The 23,109-nt window shown below is 48.8% G+C and overlaps 2 protein-coding genes and 1 long non-coding RNA gene across 3 annotated transcripts; 2 read left to right on the top strand and 1 right to left on the bottom strand.

The window, feature by feature from the left end:
• Window positions 1–7,347: 7,347 nt before the first annotated feature.
• LOC139832214 (uncharacterized) lies at window positions 7,348–7,842 on the bottom strand. Its single transcript, XR_011746917.1, has 3 exons — window positions 7,703–7,842; window positions 7,530–7,602; window positions 7,348–7,429 (listed from the first exon to the last, which is right to left on the bottom strand). It is a non-coding gene; the product is annotated as an uncharacterized lncRNA (long non-coding RNA).
• Window positions 7,843–16,348: 8,506 nt separating this feature from the next.
• Window positions 16,349–19,118, top strand: LOC127309185 (uncharacterized). The gene is made up of 3 exons (XM_051340135.1): window positions 16,349–16,886; window positions 17,232–17,274; window positions 17,356–19,118. The coding sequence occupies exon 3, from the start codon at window positions 18,363–18,365 to the stop codon at window positions 19,008–19,010; it is 648 nt and encodes a 215-aa protein (XP_051196095.1). The 5' UTR covers window positions 16,349–16,886; window positions 17,232–17,274; window positions 17,356–18,362; the 3' UTR covers window positions 19,011–19,118.
• Window positions 19,119–22,011: 2,893 nt separating this feature from the next.
• Window positions 22,012–22,952, top strand: LOC127305392 (uncharacterized). Its single transcript, XM_051335803.2, has 3 exons — window positions 22,012–22,190; window positions 22,310–22,523; window positions 22,626–22,952. Exons 1-3 carry the CDS (start codon window positions 22,147–22,149, stop codon window positions 22,764–22,766), a joined length of 399 nt encoding a protein of 132 aa, XP_051191763.1. The 5' UTR covers window positions 22,012–22,146; the 3' UTR covers window positions 22,767–22,952.
• Window positions 22,953–23,109: the final 157 nt, after the last annotated feature.

Raw genomic sequence — 23,109 nt, 5'->3', positions numbered from 1 at the left:
TTCGACGGCCTTCAAGATCCAGAGGATTGGCTAGTCGACTATCTGGAGACAGTGAAGCTCACGGGAGGAACCAGGGCAACAGCCATGCAAAGCATTCAGGTGCATTTGAGTGGAGCCGCACGATCGTGGATAAAGAAACTCACTCCAGGATCTATCGACAGCTGGGAAAGTTTCGAGGACGTGTTCGTCAAGAACTTCAGATCCACGTGCAAAAAACCCGCGTCGTTAGAGGAGTTGAGAGCATGTCGACAAAAGCCAGATGAGCCAATGAGAAAGTACATCCAAAGGTGGAATATCATCAAAAACTCGGCAGAAAATATATCTGACGAGAGAGCAATAGATGCGTTTGTCGCAGGAGTCAGGCGTGGAGATTTTGTCGAGGATTTGGGAAGGACCAATCCAAAGACAGTATCCGCGTTAATGGAGATAGCAAATAAATGGGCAGATGGAGAAGACGCTGTCCATAACAAACGGCACAGGTCGCCAGAGGAGGACTGTGGTCGAAACTATCAACCGAGGCGAAGATTTCCTCGGCAGTACCAGAACTATGACGCTCCAGGACAAATTTTGGCAGGTTTTTGGACAAATACAGGAGGAAGAAACAGAGATGATTACCAGAGAAGCAATGAACAGCGAGGTGATAATAGGGATGATTCATGCAACAGGCAAAGTAGCGGGCCTAGGTTTCCAAGACCTTTCGTGTCCCCTGAAGAGATGATGAATGGACCGTGCCAGATGCACTTTTTCCTCGACAGCAACGATAAAAGACAGTCAGGGCACTTGCAGAAAGACAGTCGAAATTTTCAGGCAATGTTGCGGTATGCAGAAAACGCTAACGCGCGGGCAGCACAGAGAAATCCTCGAGAACCCAGAAGCGAGATTCACTTGCCGCCTCCTCCCGCGATTACAGACGACAATCGGCATCAGCTCAGAATAGCGGCAGCACCTGCACCACCACCTTATGTTGATCCTAACTCCAATGGAGCAGTGTCGATAATTCAGAAGGGAAGGCCGTCCAATAGAGCTCAGAAAGTAATCTCACGACAGGTGTTTATGGCAGAGAAAATGCCTCCACCAACAGTTGAGTACCTTAATTGGTCAGGACAAGATATCGGCTTCACAATAGCAGATCATCCGCAGCAAGTTCCTCGACCAGGGCAGTCAGCACTTATTCTGCCAGCAGTTATCGCGGGATTTGATGTCTCTCGAGTGTTCATAGACGGCGGCAGCAGCTTGAACCTTATGTATGCAGATACATTGAGGAAGATGAACATATCCTTAGCAAACTTGAAACCAACAGACACAAGGTTCCACGGCATCACACCGGAGAAACCAAGTTATCCATTGGGAAAGATCAATCTCGACGTTCGCTTTGGGACCGAGAAAATTATAGAATCGAGAGGCTCGAATTTGAAGTCGTGGATTTTCCGTCGCAAAGCCACGCTCTGTTGGGACGACCAGCATATGCTAGATTTATGGCGGTGCCACACTATACATACCTGTTGTGGAGGATGCCTGGACCAAAGGGACCAATCACAGTAAAAGGAAGCTTTGCCTTAGCCGATAAGTGCGACAAGGATTTCCACCGGTTGTCAGAAACTTTCGGGATGCAAGCTGAGTACTTGGCGTCAAAAAGCATGACTGATTACGACGTACTGCCTGACGTTGGAAGGCCAAACAAAGAATCAACTTTCGATCTGAGAAAAATTCAAAAGAGGTGCAGATTCACCCGACAGACCGAAAAAGACGACATCTATCGCAAACGACATGGATATCGCATAGGAAAGCTGCCAAATCGTCGAGTTCCTCCGTGAGCACCGGAAAATCTTCGCATGGTGTCCAGCTGACATGCCAGGAGTACCCAGGGAACTTGCCGAGCACCACCTAAACTTGGATCCACTAGCGAGACCAATCAAACAACCTTTGCGGCGTTTTTCGGAACCAAACCGCAAAGCCATGCTGTCAGAAATCAATCGACTACAAGAAGCTGGTTTTATCAAAGAGATATTCTGAAGCCACATGGGTAGCAAATCCTGTCTTTGGTGCCGAAGAAAAACACTAAGGTCCTTTGCATGTGCGTCGATTTTAGGTGTGTCAATAAAAATTGTCCTAATGATCACTTTGAACTCCCGAGGATCGATCAAATTATGGACTCCTCGGCTGGATGTGAACGTCTTTCCTTGCTGGTTGCTTTTTCTGGTTATTACCAGATCAGATTGAATGAAGAAGATGTAGTAAATACCGCGTTTATTACACCTTAAGGCGTATTTTGCTACAGAACAATGCCCTTTGGTTTATAAAATGCGGGTGGAACATATCATAGGTTGATGCAGAAGTGTTTGGCTTCACAGATCGGGAAGAACGTGCAAGTATACATTGATGATGTCGTCATAACATCAAAAAAGGGGGCAACGCTGATTGAGGATCTCAAGGAAACCTTCGACAACCTTGATAAGTTCTGCCTCAAACCGAACCCGACGAAGTGTTCTTTCAAGGCGTCCCAAACAGGAGAACTTCGGGGTTTCTAGTTTCAGCAAGAGGGATCGAAGCAAATCCCGATAAAATACAAGCTATCGTAACAATGAGGAAGCCAACAAAGTTGAAAGAAATACAACAGACTAATCGGGCGAGTCGCAGCTTTGAGCAGATTCGTCGCTAGGCTGGGTGAAAAAGCGTTACCATTTTACGCTTTGATAAAGCAAGGAGATAAATTCCAAGTGGAACGAAGAAGCCGACGTAGCTTTCGAGGATTTGAAGCGCACAATCTCGACACCACCAATTTTGGTGGCGCCAAAAGAAAGGGAACCTCTCCCGCTGTATATCGCAGCCACGCCCCAAGTGGTGAGCACGGTGCTAGTTGTTGAAAGGGAAGAAGAAGGAAAACTCCACGGCGTGCAGAGGCCAAGATACTTCGTTAGCGAAGTTTTATCGCCCTCAAAACAAAGGTATCCGCAGTACCAAAAGATAGCATATGGAGTGTTCACGACAGCACGAAAATTGCGCCACTATTTTTCGGCACACCCGATCATAGTGGTCAATGAAGCTCCCTTGTCAAATATACTGAACAACCTGTGAGCTACGGGTCGTGTCTCCCTTTGGGGAATAGAACTTTCCCCTCGGGACATCACGTATGAAAAGAAAAGCAATAAAGTCGCAAATCTGCCGGACTTCATCGCAGAGTGGATGGAGTTGCAAAATACAGGACCTCCAGATTTGTCGAGAACCCGGACCATGAACTTTGACGGGTCCAAAAGACTAGAAGGAGGCTGGCGCAGAGTAGTACTCATATCACCCGAAGGCGACAAGTTGAAGTACATCCTTCGGATGACGTTCCCTAACGCATCTAATAATGAAGCGAGAATATGAGGCTCTCATACACGGGATGAAGATGGCGAAAGCTGCGGCGCAACTCGATTAAAATTTTTGGCGACTCACGCTTGGTGGCTCAGCAAGTTATGAACCAATGTGACGCAGTCAATGATAGCATGATGGCATACAAGGAGGTGTACAACGAGCTCGAGAAGTTGTTCGATGGATGCGAAGTAAATCATATTAGCAGATTGAGCAACGACGAAGCCGACGTTCTTGCAAACATCGGGTCGCAATGCCTTGCAGTCCCGCCAGGTGTATTCTGGGAAGAGATAATAGAGAGGTCCACCAAATCAACAAAATCAAAAAAGAAGGAGAAGAAACCCTCGGGGGCTACCAAGGAAAAGCAAGAAGAAGAAGAAGAAGATCAGGACCTGGTCATGATGATACAGACACCGTGGATGCAGCCGTACATATCATACATCCTCAGGAAAGAAATACCCGACGATCCAGTTGAGGCAAGGCGAGTAATTCGACGCTCCAAAGCTTTCACGGTGGTCAAAGGAGAATTGTATAAGCGAAGTATTTCAGGCGTCTTGCAAAGGTGTGTCACACCCGAAGAAGGAAGAATAATTCTGAAGGATGTACACGAAGGAATATGTGGCCACCACGCAAGTAGTCGAGCTATTGCAGCCAAGGTCTTTCGGGCAGGATTCTACTGGTTGACAGCAATCGAGGACGCCAAGGACATAGTAAGAACTTGCGACGCGTGTCAAAGGTTTGCCGCAAAACCTCACTCTCCAAAGAAGAGAGCTAGCACCAATACCATTGTCATGGCCTTTTGCTCAATGGGGACTTGATATGGTGGGCAAGTTACACAAATCCTGGCCAGGAGGAAAGGAGTACATGCTAGTAGCTGTCGACAAATTTACAAAGTGGATAGAAGCGAAGCCGATAAATTCACCAGACGGAGCATCCGCAGTAAAATTTATAAAAGGCCTCGTCTTCAGATTTGGAGTGCCCCACAGCATCGTCACAGACAACGGCAGTAACTTCACATCCCACGAATTCAAAGATTATTGCGAAGAGGTGGGTATCAAGTTGCACTTTGCGTCAGTTGCACATCCTCAAACCAATGGGCAAGTCGAGAAAGCCAATGGTATAATCTGCAATGGCATCAAGAAGCGCTTGTTAGGACCACTGGAAAAAGCTCGACATACCCTGGCCAGAAGAACTACCAAGCGTGTTGTGGAGCATCCGAACAACACCAAACACAGCAACACAGGAAACTCCGTTTTTCCTGGTTCATGGAGCAGAAGCAGTATTACCAATCGAGATAGAGCACAACTCTCCACGTGTCGTGGAATATGACGAAGAAGTGTCGAGAAAAGCGCTAGAAGATGACGTCGACGCACTTGATGAAGCTCGAGATGAAGTACTATCTCGGGTAACCAAATATCAACAGGACCTGAAGAATTACCACAGTCGACGTTTGCGGCCAAGATCTTTTCAGGTGGGAGACCTAGTTCTTCGGCTCACGCAAAAAAGTCATGAAAAACTCGAGTCACCATGGCTTGGCCCTTACATTGTCACGGAAGTAATCAGAGGAGGAGCATACAGGATAAAGGACAAGAAGACAGGGGTGGAGGAGCCAAACCCCTGGAACGTGGCGCAACTTAGGCGGTTCTACGCCTAGAGTCGAAATATAGTCCTTGTAAAACTTCAATGTACTGAAACGCCCGCGAGTTTTCAGACGCACTCTTTTCCTTTTTCGGGGCACCGAGTGGGGCCGGAGAAGGTTTTTAATGAGGCGGGCTCGCGGTGCTGCAATATAATAAAGATAGTATCAATATAACCTTTCTTCCTTATCGACATGATCAAAGTCTCTGCTCCGACGAATTTCAATATAGTTCATCGACAAAAGAAAAGCCTTGCCTTGGTATTAAAATACCTCGTGAGTCAATAAAAATACAAAATAGTACTCAATAAAAAAGCTCGGGGGCTCATATTCGCCATAAATATATAAATGCCTTGGTTCAAAACCTCGCAAATATACAAATATAGTAAAGAGTCACCGAGACACTCGGGGGCTAGACAAACATAGAAATATAGTGGTTGCTTCACAATATAATCATAGTCATGGGTTACAAAAAAGAAATATCTACAAGAGGAAAATAACTAGTCTTGATTCAATATGTCATCAAGAGTAACTCTGTTTTCTTCAGGAGCAGCGCCAAGAAAATCGGCATAATGGCCATCGGCAAAAAAGTCGGCGTCCATCCGAAGAAGGTCCTCAATCATTTCTTCGGCTACAGGCGTAACCTTCGTGTTAATCCTATCAACACCAACTCTTCGACGTTTTACCTTTTGATGAACTTTCGCGACAACTTGGGTAAGGTCAAGATTTGAGTGGCAGATCTGGAGCATGATAAGAGCAAATCTGGCGCCAGCTACCAGTTGAGCTTTGACAAAATCATGGATACTGCCAGCATCCTTGAATCTTTCCATCAATTCAGGGAGAGTTTTTGGTTGGACGTTCCGAGGAAACATGGAGTTGTAAACCATGGACAAGGTCTTGGTACAGAAGTCAAGGAAATCGCGAGTTTGAGAGGTGCGATCTTGGAATCTGACAATTTGTCGGGTCCTCTCTGGGGTAGCCCAAAACAAAGAACCATGGTCCAGGGAAAGGTTAACAAGGAGGTTCGTCCTAGCATTTACCCTCTCTTCCTCGGCAGCAGCATCAGTAAAGGAACCTATCAAAACAACGAAGGGGAAACCTTTAAGAGACATAGCATGAAGATGAAAGATATCGGAGGATGAAGCAAGCATACCCGACATATCTGCACTGGCTTCATTCATTAATTCGAGCATGAAATTTTCTCGAGTGGTCGCCTTTTCAGCCTCGGAAGCAGCAATTTCCTTAGCAGCCACGGCCTCGCGAGCTTGCTGAAGAGCAACTTTTTCGGCTTCAGATGACTTACGAGATTGCTCCATCATCACAAGTGTTTGCTTCTTCGCATACTGAAGTTGCTGTCGAAGCTCATCCAGTTCTTGCGACAAGGTATCATCGACAGGTGCAGTATCAGCAAAAGTTCTCCTCGCGCGAGAAGAAGAAGGCGAAACATTGGAAGGAGCGGAAGATGGAGTATAGTTATCAAATATCAACTGAAATTTAAACAAGACAACATCAAACAACAAGCAAAGATAGAGTTTTCATTAATCTCTTGGAATAACTACAAGGGCATTACAGTGGAGCTAAGGAAGTACGTGTCGCCAAATGACTACTTTCGCGACAAGAGCAAAAGAAACAGAAAGAAAAACAGAGACATGCAACTAGACCTCCGGCCTTGACGAGCTAGGAGTCGACGCTGGTTTAATCCCGAGATAGGCCAAGATCTTCTTTGTGTTGGGCTTGGCTGCCTTAATCAGCGACTTCCACCTTGATTGCTCTATCTGCTCGGTGTCGCCAACTTTCATCCAGTCAATAGTCTGTTGACTGTCAAAGAACCAACGCGATGTTGTTCTCAACGGCAACCTTCATATTTTCTTGGCGCATCTTCAGTCCAAGGTCTTCCGGTGAATTGAACATCTTGGCAAGGTTAAGGAAAGTCGCAGGCTCCTCTTTCTTCGGGAAGAAGTAGGGGAACAATGCCGACAATACTGCGTTAGCATTCGACACACCTTCACGAATCTCGGACCCATGAAGCTCCAGATAGGAAAGTGCGTCAAGGAGCGGGTCATCGACAGGATTCGTCAGATCAAAATCCTGGTTTGTTTGGGCTGTCAAGGAAACAAAGCATTAGTCAAAAGACAAGAAACAACGATTCTCATAAAAATAGAAGGGATCAGCAAAATTACTGAAAGTGCGGCGACTTTGAGTTTTCGTGCGCTTGAGGATTCCTTGTTCACGAAGCTTGCGCAGCTTTGTGCTCGTTTAAAGCAGATGTAGCATCCTCAAGTTTTTTCTGCAGGTCCTCGATACCAGCAGCTTTTGCCTTGGCTTCATCAGCTTCGGCCTTGGCTTCGCTAGCAGCGAGTTCGGTTTTCTTGCGAGCCGCTTCACTTTGCTCAAGTTTTTGAGCAAGTGCGTCGGCACGTTTGTTGGCCTCTGCAAGTTTCTCTGTCGAGATATAAAAAAAAAGAGAGAAGAAAGATCAAAAATCGCGACAAGCAACAGGAGCAAAAAGTCAAGGAAAAATGGCAAGTTTAAAGGTCGTTACCTTCGGCTCTGTTAGCATATTCACGGTACCCAATAAATTGGGAGCCGATGCGGAGAAGATCTTTGATCATAGGCTATTCAAGGTGAACACAGCAAGAGAAACATCGGCATGAAAAAGAGAGAAGGCGTAAAAAAAAAGCAAAATAAGGAAAATATAGATGTCGACAAGCTTACATCATCCAAGAGCAGAGTCGACGAACTGCCCAACTGAGGGGCAGGTTCAACAATCTTTTCAACCCTTGTCCTTTTTGGTGAAGGAGCAAGGGGGCTTGATGGTGGAGTAGTGGTGACGACGTTTTGTTGAGGAGGCGAGGTTTCTTCTCCTTCAACTAGCGTGTCTGAGGCAAGTACGATGCGTGACGTGCTTGTCCGAGGAGCCACGTCAGTAGTTGGTACTTCTTCCTCGTCATCACTGTTGATCAAAAAATCGGCAGCATAAAAAGCAAGACAAGATAAATATTTCGAGTACAAAAATAGGGAGAAATAAAGACGACTTACGAGCTGACGAGGGATTCAATATAAGGATCATAAGCTGCCTTCGGATGAGAAGGAACAACTTCTTCAGCCTTAGAGGTGCCAGAATCCTCGGCATCATTCCTTTTCCTTTTGATCCTTGGAGAAACAGCAGGAGGAAGGGATTGCGTCGATTCACTGGCTTCAGACTCAATTTCTTTTTCACGAGAAGCCGTAGATTTGTGAGAACCCGCGACTTCACTTTCGGGAATAGAAGAACCTTGAATATCTTCGGCAACGATGGCCTGTTCTTCGACTTCTCCACCCTCAGGAAGAGGAGGAAGGGAAGTCATAGTAGGATGGTTCTGTAAAAAATAGCGACAAAAGGAAAATTAAAGAGATGACAATACAATGAGATGCAGAGAAAGTGCGGAACAAGATAAAAACTCGGGAAGACAAAATACCTCGGGGAGTGGATTGGCGGAGCTGTATGGTTCCACGCGACAAGAGGAAGGAATAGGGTCCTTGCCCAGGCGAGAAAGTCTTCGAATCAACTTCTCCAAATCCTTTGAGGAAAGATCACTGAAGATTCTGTTGGCGTCGTTTTCGCCAGAGTACGTCCAAAGGGGATTTTTGCGAGCCTGAAGAGGCTGCACCCTAATCCTAAGGAAGTAGGCAGTGATTTGAACACCAGACAGCTCTTTGCCTCGAGTGTTTTGCAGCTGATGAATACGAGACATGAGTGCCTCTGTCGCCTTTTTCTCTTCTTCGGAAGCTTCGGCATCCCAGGAGCGGCGGCGCTGGATTCTGGCACGTCCGTCGAAAGGAATTATGTGGTGTTCAACAGACTTGGCGCTTTCTACGTGAATGTAGAGCCACTTTTTCGCCATCCTTGGACAGAATCAGGAAATTTGACGTCGAAATAATCGACATCGGTACGAACACGAGATAACAACGCCACCTATGTTATAAGTGACGTTGTGGGAGCCATTGCGGCGGAGGCAGAAAATGCGTTTCCACGAGCCCAATTGGGAGGGATTCGAGGAAGCATTCGCAAAGTGTGATGAAAATAGAAATGTGAAGGATGGAATTGGGGGTCAACTGGTGCAGTTGAATCCCATAAACGAAAAGAAGGCCGCGGAGGAAATCGTGAATTGGGGCCGAAAGGCCGCGGATGAGGTGATCAACAAAACTAACCCGGTACTCCATTGGAGGCTTGGGATAGCTTTCTTCGCTGGGAAAGCGGATGGCGTCCTCCTTCTTCATGAGGCCAAGCCTCTTCAGCATGTTGGTGTCCTGGTTGGAGATTTTGGATCTCTCCCACTCAAGATCCTCGGCGGCCATCTTGGATTCCGGAGTACTGTGGCGAGTGAGTCGCGTGCGCGGTGGCATCAACGACAATGGGCAGAGCAATGCTCGTGAGTGCGGAAGATCAGAGAGAGTTGGGCGCAAGGGAAGTTTTTGCGAAGAGGAACAGATGAGCGGCGCAAGCGAGGGGATGAACGGAGGTTGAAGAAAGGTTTATATAAGAATCGGGTGAAGCAGTGTGCCGTTGGATGAAGAAATCGTGTGGTGAGAAAAGATTTTCTAGATACAAGGGTAAAGAGGTATTTTTACTGAGATAGGCGTTACCGTACGTGCGCCAGAAAAAGCGGAGGACGTGTGTCCCCCACTTGCACGACGTGTCAACGTGGTGGAAGCAATGGACCCACAGGGCAGAAAAATCACGACTATTCAACAGGGATGAAGTAATTTTGATTAAGGGAAGCATGTCGACAAGGAAAATAAAAGAAGATTGGCGACAGGGAGAATTATTAAATACTTCGGGAGCCTTTGATCAAATACAAGTTTTTGCCCAAATGCTCGGGGGCTACTGTGACAAAAAGTAAAATTTCGAGTATGGCAATATAGAAATTGCGGGAGCCTACAACCAAGCACAAGTCCTTGGCTGTAGCCTCGGGGGCTACTCCCATCGGGAGCGCTGTTCGCGCACCCGAGAGATAAAAAAAGAAGAAAGAGATCATATTGGGAAATAATGACAATATAGCGACAAGGTGGACTACAATGTTGAGCCTACAACCAAGCACAAGTTCTTGGTTGTAGCCTCGGGGGCTACTCCCATCGGGAACGCTGTTCGCGTGCCCGATGAAATTAACAAAGGAAAAATAGAAAAGCAAGAGAGTATATTTCGAGTTATAATTAACTCTACATATACTCCCATCGGGAGAGCAATATAAGTCATATTTGACTCGATAAAATGTGCCATTCCAACAGCCGGAAAAGCACTCGACAATATATTCTCAGAACGCCGAAGTTGCGATCAATTTCTGAATGCCGCAAATTTGCGAAGGTAAGACCCAGATCCGTTTCTCGGGCGTGGCATCGCCAAAGACTGCGCTCTGCTACCTTTATCCGTATCAACAGATACGAAGAAAAATCCTAACGGACGCGTTAGGTACCCGATAAATTTGACTGGGACTCGACAGAATGGTAAGACCTTAAGCGGCACCTGTCGAAGTTTACACCAGTATCCCGAGATCATGTCCAGGGACGTGATTTTGAAGTAGGTTTTTGCGGATTGCCACTAGAGCAGTTAACTAGTACCTGATCCGTCAGATGAACTAGCCCCAACTACCATTATCCCTGTACAATATAGAATTTTATGTGAAGAAATATAAAAAAAGTTGAAGCTTTCGAATAAAAATAAACAGTGGAGATTTTCCCTGATTCTACGATTCAAGCAAAATCTCGGGGGCTACTGACATAGGCATCCCAAATGGGCCTGCCGAAGATAGTACCCGGGGTTTACTGAAGGCCCACTACCCGAAGAATAAGAAGATTCGGGAGCCCAAGATATATCAAGGAAAGTCAAGAGTTGTAATAGGAAGTGTTATTTGTAATCTGGCGGGATGAGTTAGAAACCGTTCCGGACTATGTAACTTGTATAGCACGAATCCCTCGGCTCCACCTCCTATATAAAGGGGGAGCCGAGGGACGAAGAGGGAATCGAATCATTATCTGCAAACCCTAATTTTCATAATCGTCGAGTACTTTTCGGCTGAAACCTTCGAGATCTACTTGCCCTCTACTTCTAACTAAACCCTAGCCTACAATCCATAGGCATTGACAAGTTGATACCTTGTCAACGCGTGAGGGTCTTCTGGAAAAGGTGACGTGATATGAACATGACACGTCCTCGCCGTCCTCAAGTCTTGCTTGCCTTCCACACCACATCCTCCCTCGCGGCCTTCTTGACTTGATACAGCACTTGGCGCCTCCTTTCTTCTCCATATGAGCTTGGCCTTTGGCGCCAATTCCTTCTTCTTACGAGGTTTTGATGGACCCTTGTGTCGCTGCACATGACCCTGCACAAGATGTGTAATGCCTGGGCCACATAGATGTCTCACACGTCCATCCTTGCCTCGATGCATCCGCGGTGTCGCGGAAAACTGGACTGCAGTACTCCTAGCACGGTAGTGCCGCTGCCCACCATCTCCACTGACGCGCTCGCCTCCCACTCCTCCCACGCGCATCTGCGCCACATGTACTGAAGTATCATCAGCACAAAGATCATCAGTCTGTATACTGGCATCAACACAAACTGGAACGGTAGCACATGCTGCAACATCCACATCAACAATAAGTGTAGCTTCATCCGGCTTGTCACCAACAAGGACTAGCTTGTCATCTACAGGCTTGGCTGAAACATCACCAACATCAATGCTCGGAACATCATGCACCTCTAGCTGCACTTTAGGCTTGTGCAACTTCTCCTTACGCACCACTAACTCCACATCGGACTTGATATGATCATCACCCAAAGACTTCAAAGTCCGCTGTTTTCCACCATGCATAAAAGAATATGTATTTGCTCGCCCAGCATGTGTCACATTACGATCATACTGCCAAGGACGCCCAAGTAGCAATCCACACACCTCCAATGGCAACACATCGCAATCGATCTCATCAACATAATCATCAACTGTAAATGGCACACGCACCTTATGAGTAATCTTCAGCATACCACAGCTATTCAACCACTCAAGACGTTTCGGTCTAGGAAGACGCCATGTAGACAACCCCAATGCTGCCACCATCGCCTTGCTAATGCCATTGGTACAGCTACCACCATCAATCATCAACTTGCAAGCCTTGCCCTTGATAATGCACTGAGTCTGAAACAAACTCCACCGCTGAACCTTGTCAACTGTCTTGCAAGCATCATCTTGTACCTTCTTGAGTTGCATATTCAGCCCGCTCAATGGTACATCATCCTCAACAGTCACAGTAGTGCTCTTGGTATCAGAGCCAGGTTTCCTCTCCTCTGAAGATTTCACCTCGACCTTAGTGACTGTTGGTAGTGGAACAATCTCCTGAATAGGAACTTTGCACTTGTCCACTTCCTCTATTGCATGCACAACTCTGGACGGCTCCTCACTCTCCTCCACATATGGTAACACGAAACCACTACGAAGAAAAGTTCTGTAGTCTTCCCAAGTTTCAGCAAATTCACCTTTGTCCACCGCATTCTCCCAGCAACGTTTCAATGCCTCGTCCACACGCCGTATAGCAAGATAAAAGGCATAAGAACTATTGAACTTCCTGTTGTATGTGCGGCATCGAGAAAAACCCAACTCCATGTTCCTCTCCCAATCTTCATACTCCTGAACTGTCGCAAGATGGTGTAGATACCAATGAAGACTGGATGGCGGACGCTGTTCTCCCTTCAAGCAATCCAGATAGTCATTGAAAACTTTACTAGATTTCGTCGGAAGAGTACACCTCATGCCCAGAACATCGCCTGGAAACGAAGTAGCATCATCAGTAGCAACAGCAAATTTCGCCGGAGATGAAACAGGAGCAACAGGAGAAACCGCCGGAGAAAAAACCGCAGCAGTTTGAGCCGTCCCGGCCCAGGGCCCGGTTAGACCGGCCTCCAGACCGGCCAGCCCGGTCACCGGCCCGGTTGACCGGTCGCCAACCGGATGCATCGCACCGGAACACAACCGGATGAATTTTTGCGAACTTCCCGGTTTGCCGCCCGGTTGACCGGATCCCACGCCAGGCTGCCCGGTCACTGGCCCGGTTGACCGGATTTCAAACCGGATTTTTCCTGGTCGCGAAATTTTGTCTTCTTCCCGATTCCGGTCGCGATTTTTCGCGATTTTGACCTCCGAAACAGCCATGGATGACCTCCAAACTACACCAAACTTCCTCCAACCAAACTCCTTCGACCGAGAGCCAAGCTCCACCGATCTAGAGCCAAACTTCTCCGATGCAAACCGATCAAAGAGATCGATCAACAAAACCTCGCCGTGAGCAACCCAGAAATCTGATACCACATGATAAGGGAGGGACCCACTGGATCCTCCTTAGTTGATGCCCGATCTTTCACAGCGAGAACCTGGGGTAGAGAATCCTCCCAACAACGCGATGAACGCAGCCTGGAGAAGAGGGAACGAATCCAACAAGCAACGGATCGATGAACGATACACCTCAAACCAAGAGCTAGACAATCCTTGATGAACACAAGAACCTTCGCAGCGGATAGTATAGATAAACGGCAGCGCCGTACCCCCGGAGGGATGATACACGTGAACACACGCAACTAGGTATGACCTAAAATTTAGACTAAACTTGTTCTTAGCTAAACCCTAGCCGTGCCATATCCTTATATGAGAGGGAGAGCTGGCCGGCCGGCCCCCTTATTGGGCCTAACCTAGTTCGACTTGGACAGGCCCAAGTCAAACAGACTCTATTAAAACCCTAGATGGCCCACAGCATGACCTGGCTACATTATTTCCTAACATAGAATGAATGACACAACCTTAGACTTAATTATTACATGGCGTAGGTCGTCATAGCGTGTCACTCCTGAATCCTCGATGGCGTACCACCTAGGTTGGTGGAGTCCTGAAATTAGGCTCCACATAGGCCTCCGTGCCCATATCAGGACGGCAGCGGACGAACCTTGGCGTCCGTGCCCCGGCCCCCACCCCTTTTATATGGCGCTGGCGACGGGGCCCCGCCAACCATATGGTTTGGGCGCCCCCGATCAGGGCGCGAGACAAGGTCGTGATCGACCGTTGGGTCGATACGTGCGAGATCAACCTAACAAAAATGGCTCTTAAGGGCATCTCCAGCGGCGCGACGCAAACGGACGCTGAGCGACCGTTTGCGTCCGCGGGGACCGGAAATGCGTTTGGCACCCTCTCCAGCGGCGCGACGCAAAGTGACCGGGCCGTTCGTGGAGACGCAAACCTGCCGCAAATATGCGCCAGGTTTGCGTCTCTGCGAACGTTCGGCGGACGCGAAAGTGTCCGCTCGCTTCCCCACTGGGCCCGCCTGGCAGCGAGTCTGCATCGAGGGCATCGCTTCAGGCGGTCAGCGCTTCCGCGTCTGCGCCGCAGCCTTCGCCATCAATGGCGCGGCTGCCTGTTCTGCACGCGCACTGGCGGGCGGTGGCTGGGCTTCTTAAGACCACCGGCCGCGTTCCTCCTTCCCCCACGCCTCCACTCGCACCACCACCGCCGCAGCGCCATGGGGAAGAAGAACGACTTCGAGGCCTCCGGCAGCGGCAACAAGAGGGTGCCGCTCCCCGTCACGCTGGGGAGGCTCATGCACGGCAAATGGTTGCCGTGCGAGGCCTGGTCCGGCGTGCAACTGCCTGGCGGTTGGCGGATCAGTTGCCGCCAGGTGCCCATCCCTCCCGTCCCTGCGCGCGAGCCTGATCGGACCGCGGAGATCCGGTGAAGGAGGCGGTACCTGCCGCCGGACCTCCACGCCGATCCGGCGTACGCCATCGACTCCGACACCTGGCGTACGTATCTGACAACCGAGACGGATAAAAGAAGAAGGGCGGGCTTCATGGACGACAGGGATTTTCCCTTCGGGGATGCACCGTCGACTCGTCCACGAAGACAGGAGGCGCCGATGCGTCGTCAGCAGGCGGCGACGCGCGCGCAGCACAACGACGCCGACGACGGCGACGACGCCTACGCCACCTACGACGACGACGACGACTACATCGAGGCGCTCGCGTACCAGAACGAGGAGGTGAAGGACGACAGCGACGACTACGTTGCGGCCGTCTTCCACGAATGGCAGCAGGCCGTGGCGGAGGGCCGCGTTTTCGAGTTCCCGGAGAACATGACGGACGACGAGATGGAGAAGCTCGGCGTCCTCGTCTCCGAGAACGACGCGCCTGTGCAGCCGCCGCTGCCCCGGTACGCCACCGGCGTCATGCCGCCGGGCCTGTCGGAGGATGAAGCCCTTCGACTGGCACTACAGGACTCGGCGGCGCCACAACCGCAGCCCTGGGCGCCTCCTCCACCGCCGCCACAGCCGCAGCCCTGGGCGCCTCCTCCACCGCCGCCACAACCATATCCTGGGCGCCTCCACCGCCACCACAGCCGCAGCTCTGGGCGCCTCCACCGCCACCACAGCCGCAGCTCTGGGCGCCTCCACCGCCACCACATCGATTTCGACCATTTTGGCCAACGCAAACGAACACGCGCGGACGCTAAAATGCGTGGCTGGAGATGCCCTAAGGAAACTTTCAACCTGGACGGGAGGACGCCCGCTCTGTCGTCAGACTGTCGCTGCCACTGCCCGAGCTCCGTCAGAGATAGACCTAGCTAGCTAGCTAGCTAGGTCTATATATGTTGCTTCACTGCTTGGCTGGCTTGGTGAGCTGGACCAGCACGAAATACCAACGCAGTCGGCAGTCTGCATCGTACAGATTATTCAGGAGCTTGGCCTGGTCTGATACTCCATGCTCAACAGTCAACACCTCAAGGTCATTACAGTCAAAGAGTTGCAGCAAACCAATGCACAGGTCCCAGAAGATTGAACCTTGACAGCCCGGCCCGCCTTAAGTTGAGGGAGATACGCTAGGCACAGAATGAAGGATCGGGCCCTTATATATCGCTACCATGGCCCTGGGCTTTTCGTCATGACGGGCCTGGTCCATTCCTTCTGTCAATTACTTCCCCAGTTCCCCGGAAGCTGCTACGATCGCCGGCAGTTTTTCGTCCACGTTACCTCAAACCACTGCACTTAACAATCTGGCTTTCAGAGTTTCAGATGATCATTGAACAGCTGCACTAGCTAGTGCATGCATCCTGGTTACTTGATCGAGTCTATCGCGAAGTTCTGTGGTTTTGCTTGCTTGCTTGTCTGTGGTCGATCGCTGGATACCGTGATCTAGAAACGAGCTAAAATTAGCTACACCTACTAGGAGAACGGCCATCCATTTGCGCCGCGCGCGGTTGGCTGGCCGGCCGGCATCGGCGCGCGCGCTCGCCCATATTTTGTGTGAATATATAGACCTCACAGTGTGATGGAAATCCTGCTGCATGCATTCACCACCATGTACTCCATCGACAGATGCCAAGAAGCGAGCCGGCGAGATGTCCACGGAAACAAGCTCATGGCCGGCTATCATGTATTGTCTTGTCGACCATGCCCTCGCCAAATAAAATGAAGACCTATGATTGCACTCCATGCTGGTGGGAAAACATGGCAGCTAGGGTTTCACTTTATTTTGTGAGGGCACGGTCAACAAGCACCAACCATGAATCTCTCGGACTTGTTTCCCTTTGATATCTCATGGACTTTCTTTTTGAACTCTTCGTGGAGGCCATCTACTCCGCATGCACGTTTGGCTCTGGTCACATCTGGTTATATGTTGCCGCAGAGCATGTCAGAGGTATTGCGCATCTCATGTTGCAGGTAGCACATGTCTGCATTGGAGAGGCCATCGTTGTCATTCATGGACGCTCGTGGTACCGGATAGATCGGTAAGGAGGGGCATGATGTCGAAGACCTCCAGCCAGGCCAGCTTGCGCGTGTCGGCGTGGTAGCTCTCGTTGACGTGCGAGAGGACGGAGACGCAAGTCTCGAGGTAAGGTGTGACAAAGGGTTGCGGACATGCATGATTGCCACACTACATTCTTCTTCTACACTATAGAAATGCTGCCACTAGCTTGTCATTAAGTTGGTTAATTTCCTCGAATTGAACTTTGTACGACCATGCACGGTTTTGTCCTATGGTCACTGTATGAATAATTGTGCATGACCGTACGAAATTGAAGGAATTTTACGATCAACTTAAGAACAACTATTAGTAAGTAGAATTGTTGTGGCATCGAAGAATAATATAGTGCGCTTATTGTGTTAACCATGCATTTCCACCATCCATTCATTAGACTTTCCTCAGGACCTGCGTGTCTAACCTCTTACGCTTCAGGGAGATCTACCATGGTGACATGCGTAAGAAGGCCGGGCTAGAGGTCCTCGCCGTCATACCCCTCCTTAATCATTTTTTCAGCACCTCGAGCATCCAAATAACAATGAGGGCATGTTCAATGCAGATTTGCGCTGCTTCTGCGGCTGCACTGTGGAGACGCACAACGACTCTTAACATAGGTGACAACAGGTATGATGAGGGTGCAACTAGCAAGGAGGCTAGCCTTTGAGCTCGGAGTGCTCCGTTGTTCGGTTGTATAAAAATGAATTTCTATGTCATCACGATGCTCGTAAAACCACCTAGGATCTTTTGAAATGATGAGACCGACATGGTAGAGGAGGAGCCTTATGGCTACATATCAAGAAGGGGGCAACTTGGGCACACACCTGCTGAGACGAGGGCTCGAACACGGGTTGCCCGCGCCTAGTTCCCCCACGGTTTTGTTGGCAATTGATAGAACCAATCGATGTATCGTGTATTCCAAATCCTTTTTAGACCCCATTTTTTTACAAGATGTCTAAAATTCCACATTTATCTCGTGCAGAAGAAAAGAATCCAGGTTGAAAGTGAGAATACTAAAATGATTTTATTCAAATTTTGAATTCAAATTTTGTATGAAGAATCACGTTTGAAATAATCCCGAGATTTTGCGGTAAGCATATTTTCCGGTTTTCTCCGGTAAATAAATGATACCGAGAAAAAAACCTTGATCTCACATGTGATTTCATGATATTTACATCTCCTATATTCAACCGCTTCCACGACAAAAAAAAAAGTAAGAAGAAATACGAGATACGAGATACTACTAGCTAGCATCATTGCATCAACCATGACCTATTTTGACAACGCATCACTGCGTTTAACCCCGAAACCTTATCTACTTCCCGCGGTTTTGTAACAATTCGACGACCAGATACGATTACAAAAGGGAAACGTGGTACAAACGACGAGCAGTAACAATTTGTGTTTCATGGCTCCGCCGCCAGCGATCTGGGTGTATATCCATCCATGAACAACCGACGTCTTCTTTTGGCTATATAACCTAGGAAAACGTGCTACCATGCCAAGCTATTCCAATCACTCAACAACCTTCCCCCCACCCCAAAAAAAAAAAAACTAAGTCCTCAACAGATGGGGAGGCAGCCGGCCGGGATCGGGATCGGGATGGACGACGTGGAGAGGCATGCACGCCATGGAGACCCTGAGATCCGGGACAAGAAGAGCAAGTGCAAGGCAGACTGCTTCATCTGCTGCATCGTCGGTATCATTGTCGTCGTCTCCACGTGCGTGCTTCTCTGGCTCGTGCTCCACCACCTCGACGCGCATTACAGCGTCGCGATAGACGCCGTCTCCGGCCTCGACCCGATTCCGACGAGGGGCCTCTCCTTCAACCTCACGCTCGGCGTCCGCTCGAGCAGCTACGGGGCTGAGGCGTGCATCCAGCCCGGGACGTACGTAGAGGTCTCCTACGGCGGCGTCCAGCTCGCCGAGAGCGCGGCCGAGACGAGGCGGCTTTGCGCGATGCCGAGGAAGTCCGTTGAGCACCGCGTCGTCGCGAGGGTCACCGGCGTGCCCGTGGGCCAAGTGCTCGACAGCATCGCGGCGGAGATGAAGCGTGGGCCGGCGGTGTTCGACGTCACATTGCACCTCCCGGCAGGGTCGTATGGCGTCATGCCGCCTTATGGTGGAGAGAACTGGGCGACGGAGTGCGGTGGCAGGCAGGTTGGCTCCGCCGCCTCGTGGTGCCCCTCCCCCAACCAGAATCCTATGTTTGCATAGACATCAATTCATCTCGAACATGTATCTTTTATCTGAATCAAAAATACTCCAGGACTACTAGTATTAATCTAGATCAGTTGACAAACAGCATATTGTTGCACACTTGGAGTTTATTCACCTAGAACATCAGAGTTTGTATCGGCGAACGACATGGGGGCTAGTTGTGGGGAGAGGTGGGAGGTAGGGGCGTCAGTATTTGGGTTGGAGCTGAGGGTGGAGGAAGAGGAGGAGGAGGATGAGGAGGAGGGTGCACCGGCGGCGCGGGCTTTGGCCTTGGAGAAGAGAGGACCGGGCGGCAACGGCGGAGGAATCGGCGGCGGAGCCATGCCAAGGTGTGGAAAACCTAGGCTTCTGATATATCTATATATACTCTGTAATCTCCACATATCAATACAAAGCAATAGTTCTCTCCAAATATCATGGTATCAGAGACGCCTAGATTTTCCGCACCCTGGCATGGCTCCACCGCTGACTCCTTCGCCTCAGCCACCCGATCCTCTCTTCTCCAAAGCCGAGGCCCTCACGATCGGAAGAGAAAGAACCAGAAGAGGACGATGATGATGACAAGGTAGAGATGGCGTTTGCGATAGCATATGGAAAAGTATTTTCATCAAAAATGACGTGGCGAGAAATGAGAACATGGCCAGAAGATGGATCGAAACACCAGGAACCTTTATGATCATCAGAAGAACCAAGATGGATGCAAGGGAGAGAGCGAGGCACAAGTTTGTGAGGAGTGGTGGAAGTGATATTTGGAAAACATAAACAATGAAAGACACGTAAAGAAGAGTAATCAGGAGGGTGAAGAAAAAGGGGTTGGTATGGGGTGTAAAGAGGACAAGTTTTGGTAGGGAGAATGTTGATGAGAAAGGTGGCTAAACGTAGAGCTTCTGCCCAAAAATGTGGAGGTAAAGAGGCTTAAAATAGTAGCGTACGAAGCATATCATTAATAGAGCGAAGAGAACGGTTCAGCTTTGACAAGAGAAACAAAGTAAGATGATGTGAGAGAGAGAAAGAAATCACGATTTTTAATATTGTCATATTCTCGTCCATTATCACATTGGATAAATTGAATAGCATGTCCAAATGTGTAAAACATTGCGAAAATTCTGAAAAACAGTGGGGACATCAGACTTGGCGAGAAGAGGAATTGTCCAGATATAATGGGAATAATCGTCAAGAATAACAAGATAATATTTAAAACCAGAGACACTAGAAACCGGGGATGTCCATAAATCACAATGTAATAATTCAAACGGGGACGAGCTACTAAAGGGTAATCTAACATGTTTGCCACATTGACATGCATTACAAAAGAATCGTGAGGAGAACTAGTGTTAGGGATACAAAATTCTTGAAGTAAAGATGACAATGTGGTTTTATTGGGATGTCCTATTCGACGATGCCAGAGTCCAACAGGGGTGATCATGGCTTGAGGTGAAGAAGTCGATGCGCCATGAAGAGGATAGAGGTCACCCGAGCTACTGTACCGTGCCATAAGCTTCCCCATTTGTAGATCCTTCACAAATAAGACAAAATGGTCAAATTTCAATGAGACACGATTATCAATTGTAAATTGTCGAACGGATATGAGATTTTTGATTAAGGAAGTGTCAATTAGAATTTGACGTAAAAGAAATTTGGCATGTGGGTGAGATATGCAGGAGTGTCCTGTGCCAGATTGGAATAGAGAAGCCATCGCCAATGGTAATGGAGGAAAAGGGAGAGGAAGAACAAGCTGACAGAAAATTCAAATTTGAAGACATGTGCGAAGATGCACCAGAATCGAAAACCCAATTCGTACCTTTGGTGTTGTTGAGGGTGAAATTGTTCATCGTGGCGATGAAGGCAACTTGATCCCAGTTTGGCGTGGAGGTCGATGATGATGGTCCGGGCGCTGGTGACGGTGATGCATACGGTAGTGCCGGAGGGGGCCGTACATGTATGGTGATGCTGCGTACCCCGGGTGCGGAGCCTGGGCGTGGTAGACCTGCGCAGGAGGCTGAGAGCCGAGGAGACCTGGTGAGCCGGTGGACGGACGGAGACCGTGGTTCCACGCCCCGGTCTAAGCCGGCGGAGCACTGTATGGCGAAGGAGCAGACTAGGGAATGGGCCAAGCTTGAACCAGACCGGTCCAGGGATCATGCGGGGGGCGACCGATAGATCGGATTCCTCCCGCGGTAGTTATGGCTAGGGGGCCATCCGGCATGGGCTGCCGCGGTAGGAAGTTGGGCCAAAATTGCATGACAAAATTGGTTAGATTTGCCAAAATTGCATGACAATGTTGGAAAGCATGCATCTTTGTGTCACCCCAATAGTATGATAAGTTTCAAACTAGAACCATGACAAGAATTATGAAACCAAGTGCTCATACTCCTTCTACTTTTATTTAATTCATGTTTTAGGTTTAGTCAAATTCAAACTTTAATTTTTTTTAACTAAGATTAAAACAATCAATATATGTAATACTACCTCTGTCCATTTTTATATGTCGAAAATTTGTCTAAATTCGAATGTATCTAGACACTTTTTAGTGCATAAATACATTCGAATTTAAACGAACCTCTCGACATATATTCATAGACGAAGGGAGTACCAAATACCTATAACATAAAAATATATATTATCATGATTTTAATATAATATATTTATATTGTAGATGTTGATACTTTTTTCGTAAATTAATCATAAATGGATGGAATATATCTTGTAAGAGAGATGCCAGGCCCCAGCCGAGGATGGTCGGGGTGTTACATCGAGAATCGAGAGCATTAGGTATGTATGTAAGCAAAGTCATGCGTATAGCTGTGTGAATTAACAACTGTAGGTGCCAAAGTTCTCCTCCAATAAGAGCAAGAACTCATGAGAGAGTCTTCCTTTATTTTTTTGTGCACATGCTACTACAGAAACCCGCTTTGAGAAGCAGAAAACGGCTCCCGCACCCAACCGAAACACGCCTTCCACCTCTTTGAGTCTTTCTTGCCCAGCGCCCACGTCATCCCAATCCAGAACCCAACACTCTCCACACTCCACTCCTACGACCCATCTTATCTGCAGACAAACCCACCGCCAGAATCAGTAGCCAAGTCGGCCGGTGACTGACCACACACACTCTCGAGCTCGCCTTGGCGTTGCAATGGCCGGGATCGCCTGCCCTGCCTACCCGTGGCCGCAGGACGCGTAAGCACACCCCAAAGCTTTGGTTTCCCGGCAGCAATCGTCAGCTGTCACGGAGAAGAATTTCTTTCATACTCTCTGAAAAGTATGGCTGGGTTTTGTTGAACTTTTGTGATGAGCAGGTCTCAGCGCGGGCCCAAGGTGTTCATGCAAAGCGACTGCGCTGCGTGCCACTCCATGCTCCCCTACGCCGGCCTCCGGGAAGCAGCGGCGGCGCACGGCCCCCTGGTAGCTCAGGCGGCCGAGATCATCGTCGCCGCGGAGGAGGCGCAGCCGGCGGCGGTGGCGAGGCCCCTCTACGGCCGCGCACCGGACATCACCACTGTCGTCACAAAAGTACGCCTCCCCATGTCATATATCAGATAGTAGTATACAACTATGTAATTGTGTTGTTTCATACTTCGTTCCTTGGATGTTTTTCTTTTCCTTTCTGAAAAGATCCAGGATGGGCTACGGTGCAACCTCTACTCCACCGGCGGCGCCGCCATGTGCCAGGACCTGAAGAGGAAGATTGCCCCGCCGAGCTCCGTCTGGATGCAATTTGCTCAGCCATACCTGAGGCCATTCCAGGCAGCTTGATGCACCAAGCTCCGGTGTGCTCAAGTTCGTCTAATTTTCTGTCGAAGCTGCCTGTCACATGTATAAATGACATTGCATTTGCACCCTGTTCTTGGGTCAAGTAGCATCGAAATAAATCACCCGTGTAAAGTCTATTTTAAACCTTGAATTTGTACTGGTAGTCTGAGTCGAACCTTCAACTTTTAAGTTGATCATGCCATAGCAACCTGACGATGATAAACACAGTTGAATTAAGGCTGGAGATACACAGAGGTAAATCCAAAGCCTCCTAACCAGTGAGCATCGTCAAAAAAGAAAACAAGCCAACCCTGTATGGCACGCATTGGCAATGATGAATCGTCAT

Source organism: Lolium perenne, chromosome 6, assembly GCF_019359855.2.
Source record: "Lolium perenne isolate Kyuss_39 chromosome 6, Kyuss_2.0, whole genome shotgun sequence".
NCBI classification, from domain to species: Eukaryota; Viridiplantae; Streptophyta; class Magnoliopsida; order Poales; family Poaceae; genus Lolium; species Lolium perenne.
The sequence above is the reverse complement of the archived record's forward strand: the minus strand, read 5'-3'. Positions and strand labels throughout refer to the sequence as shown.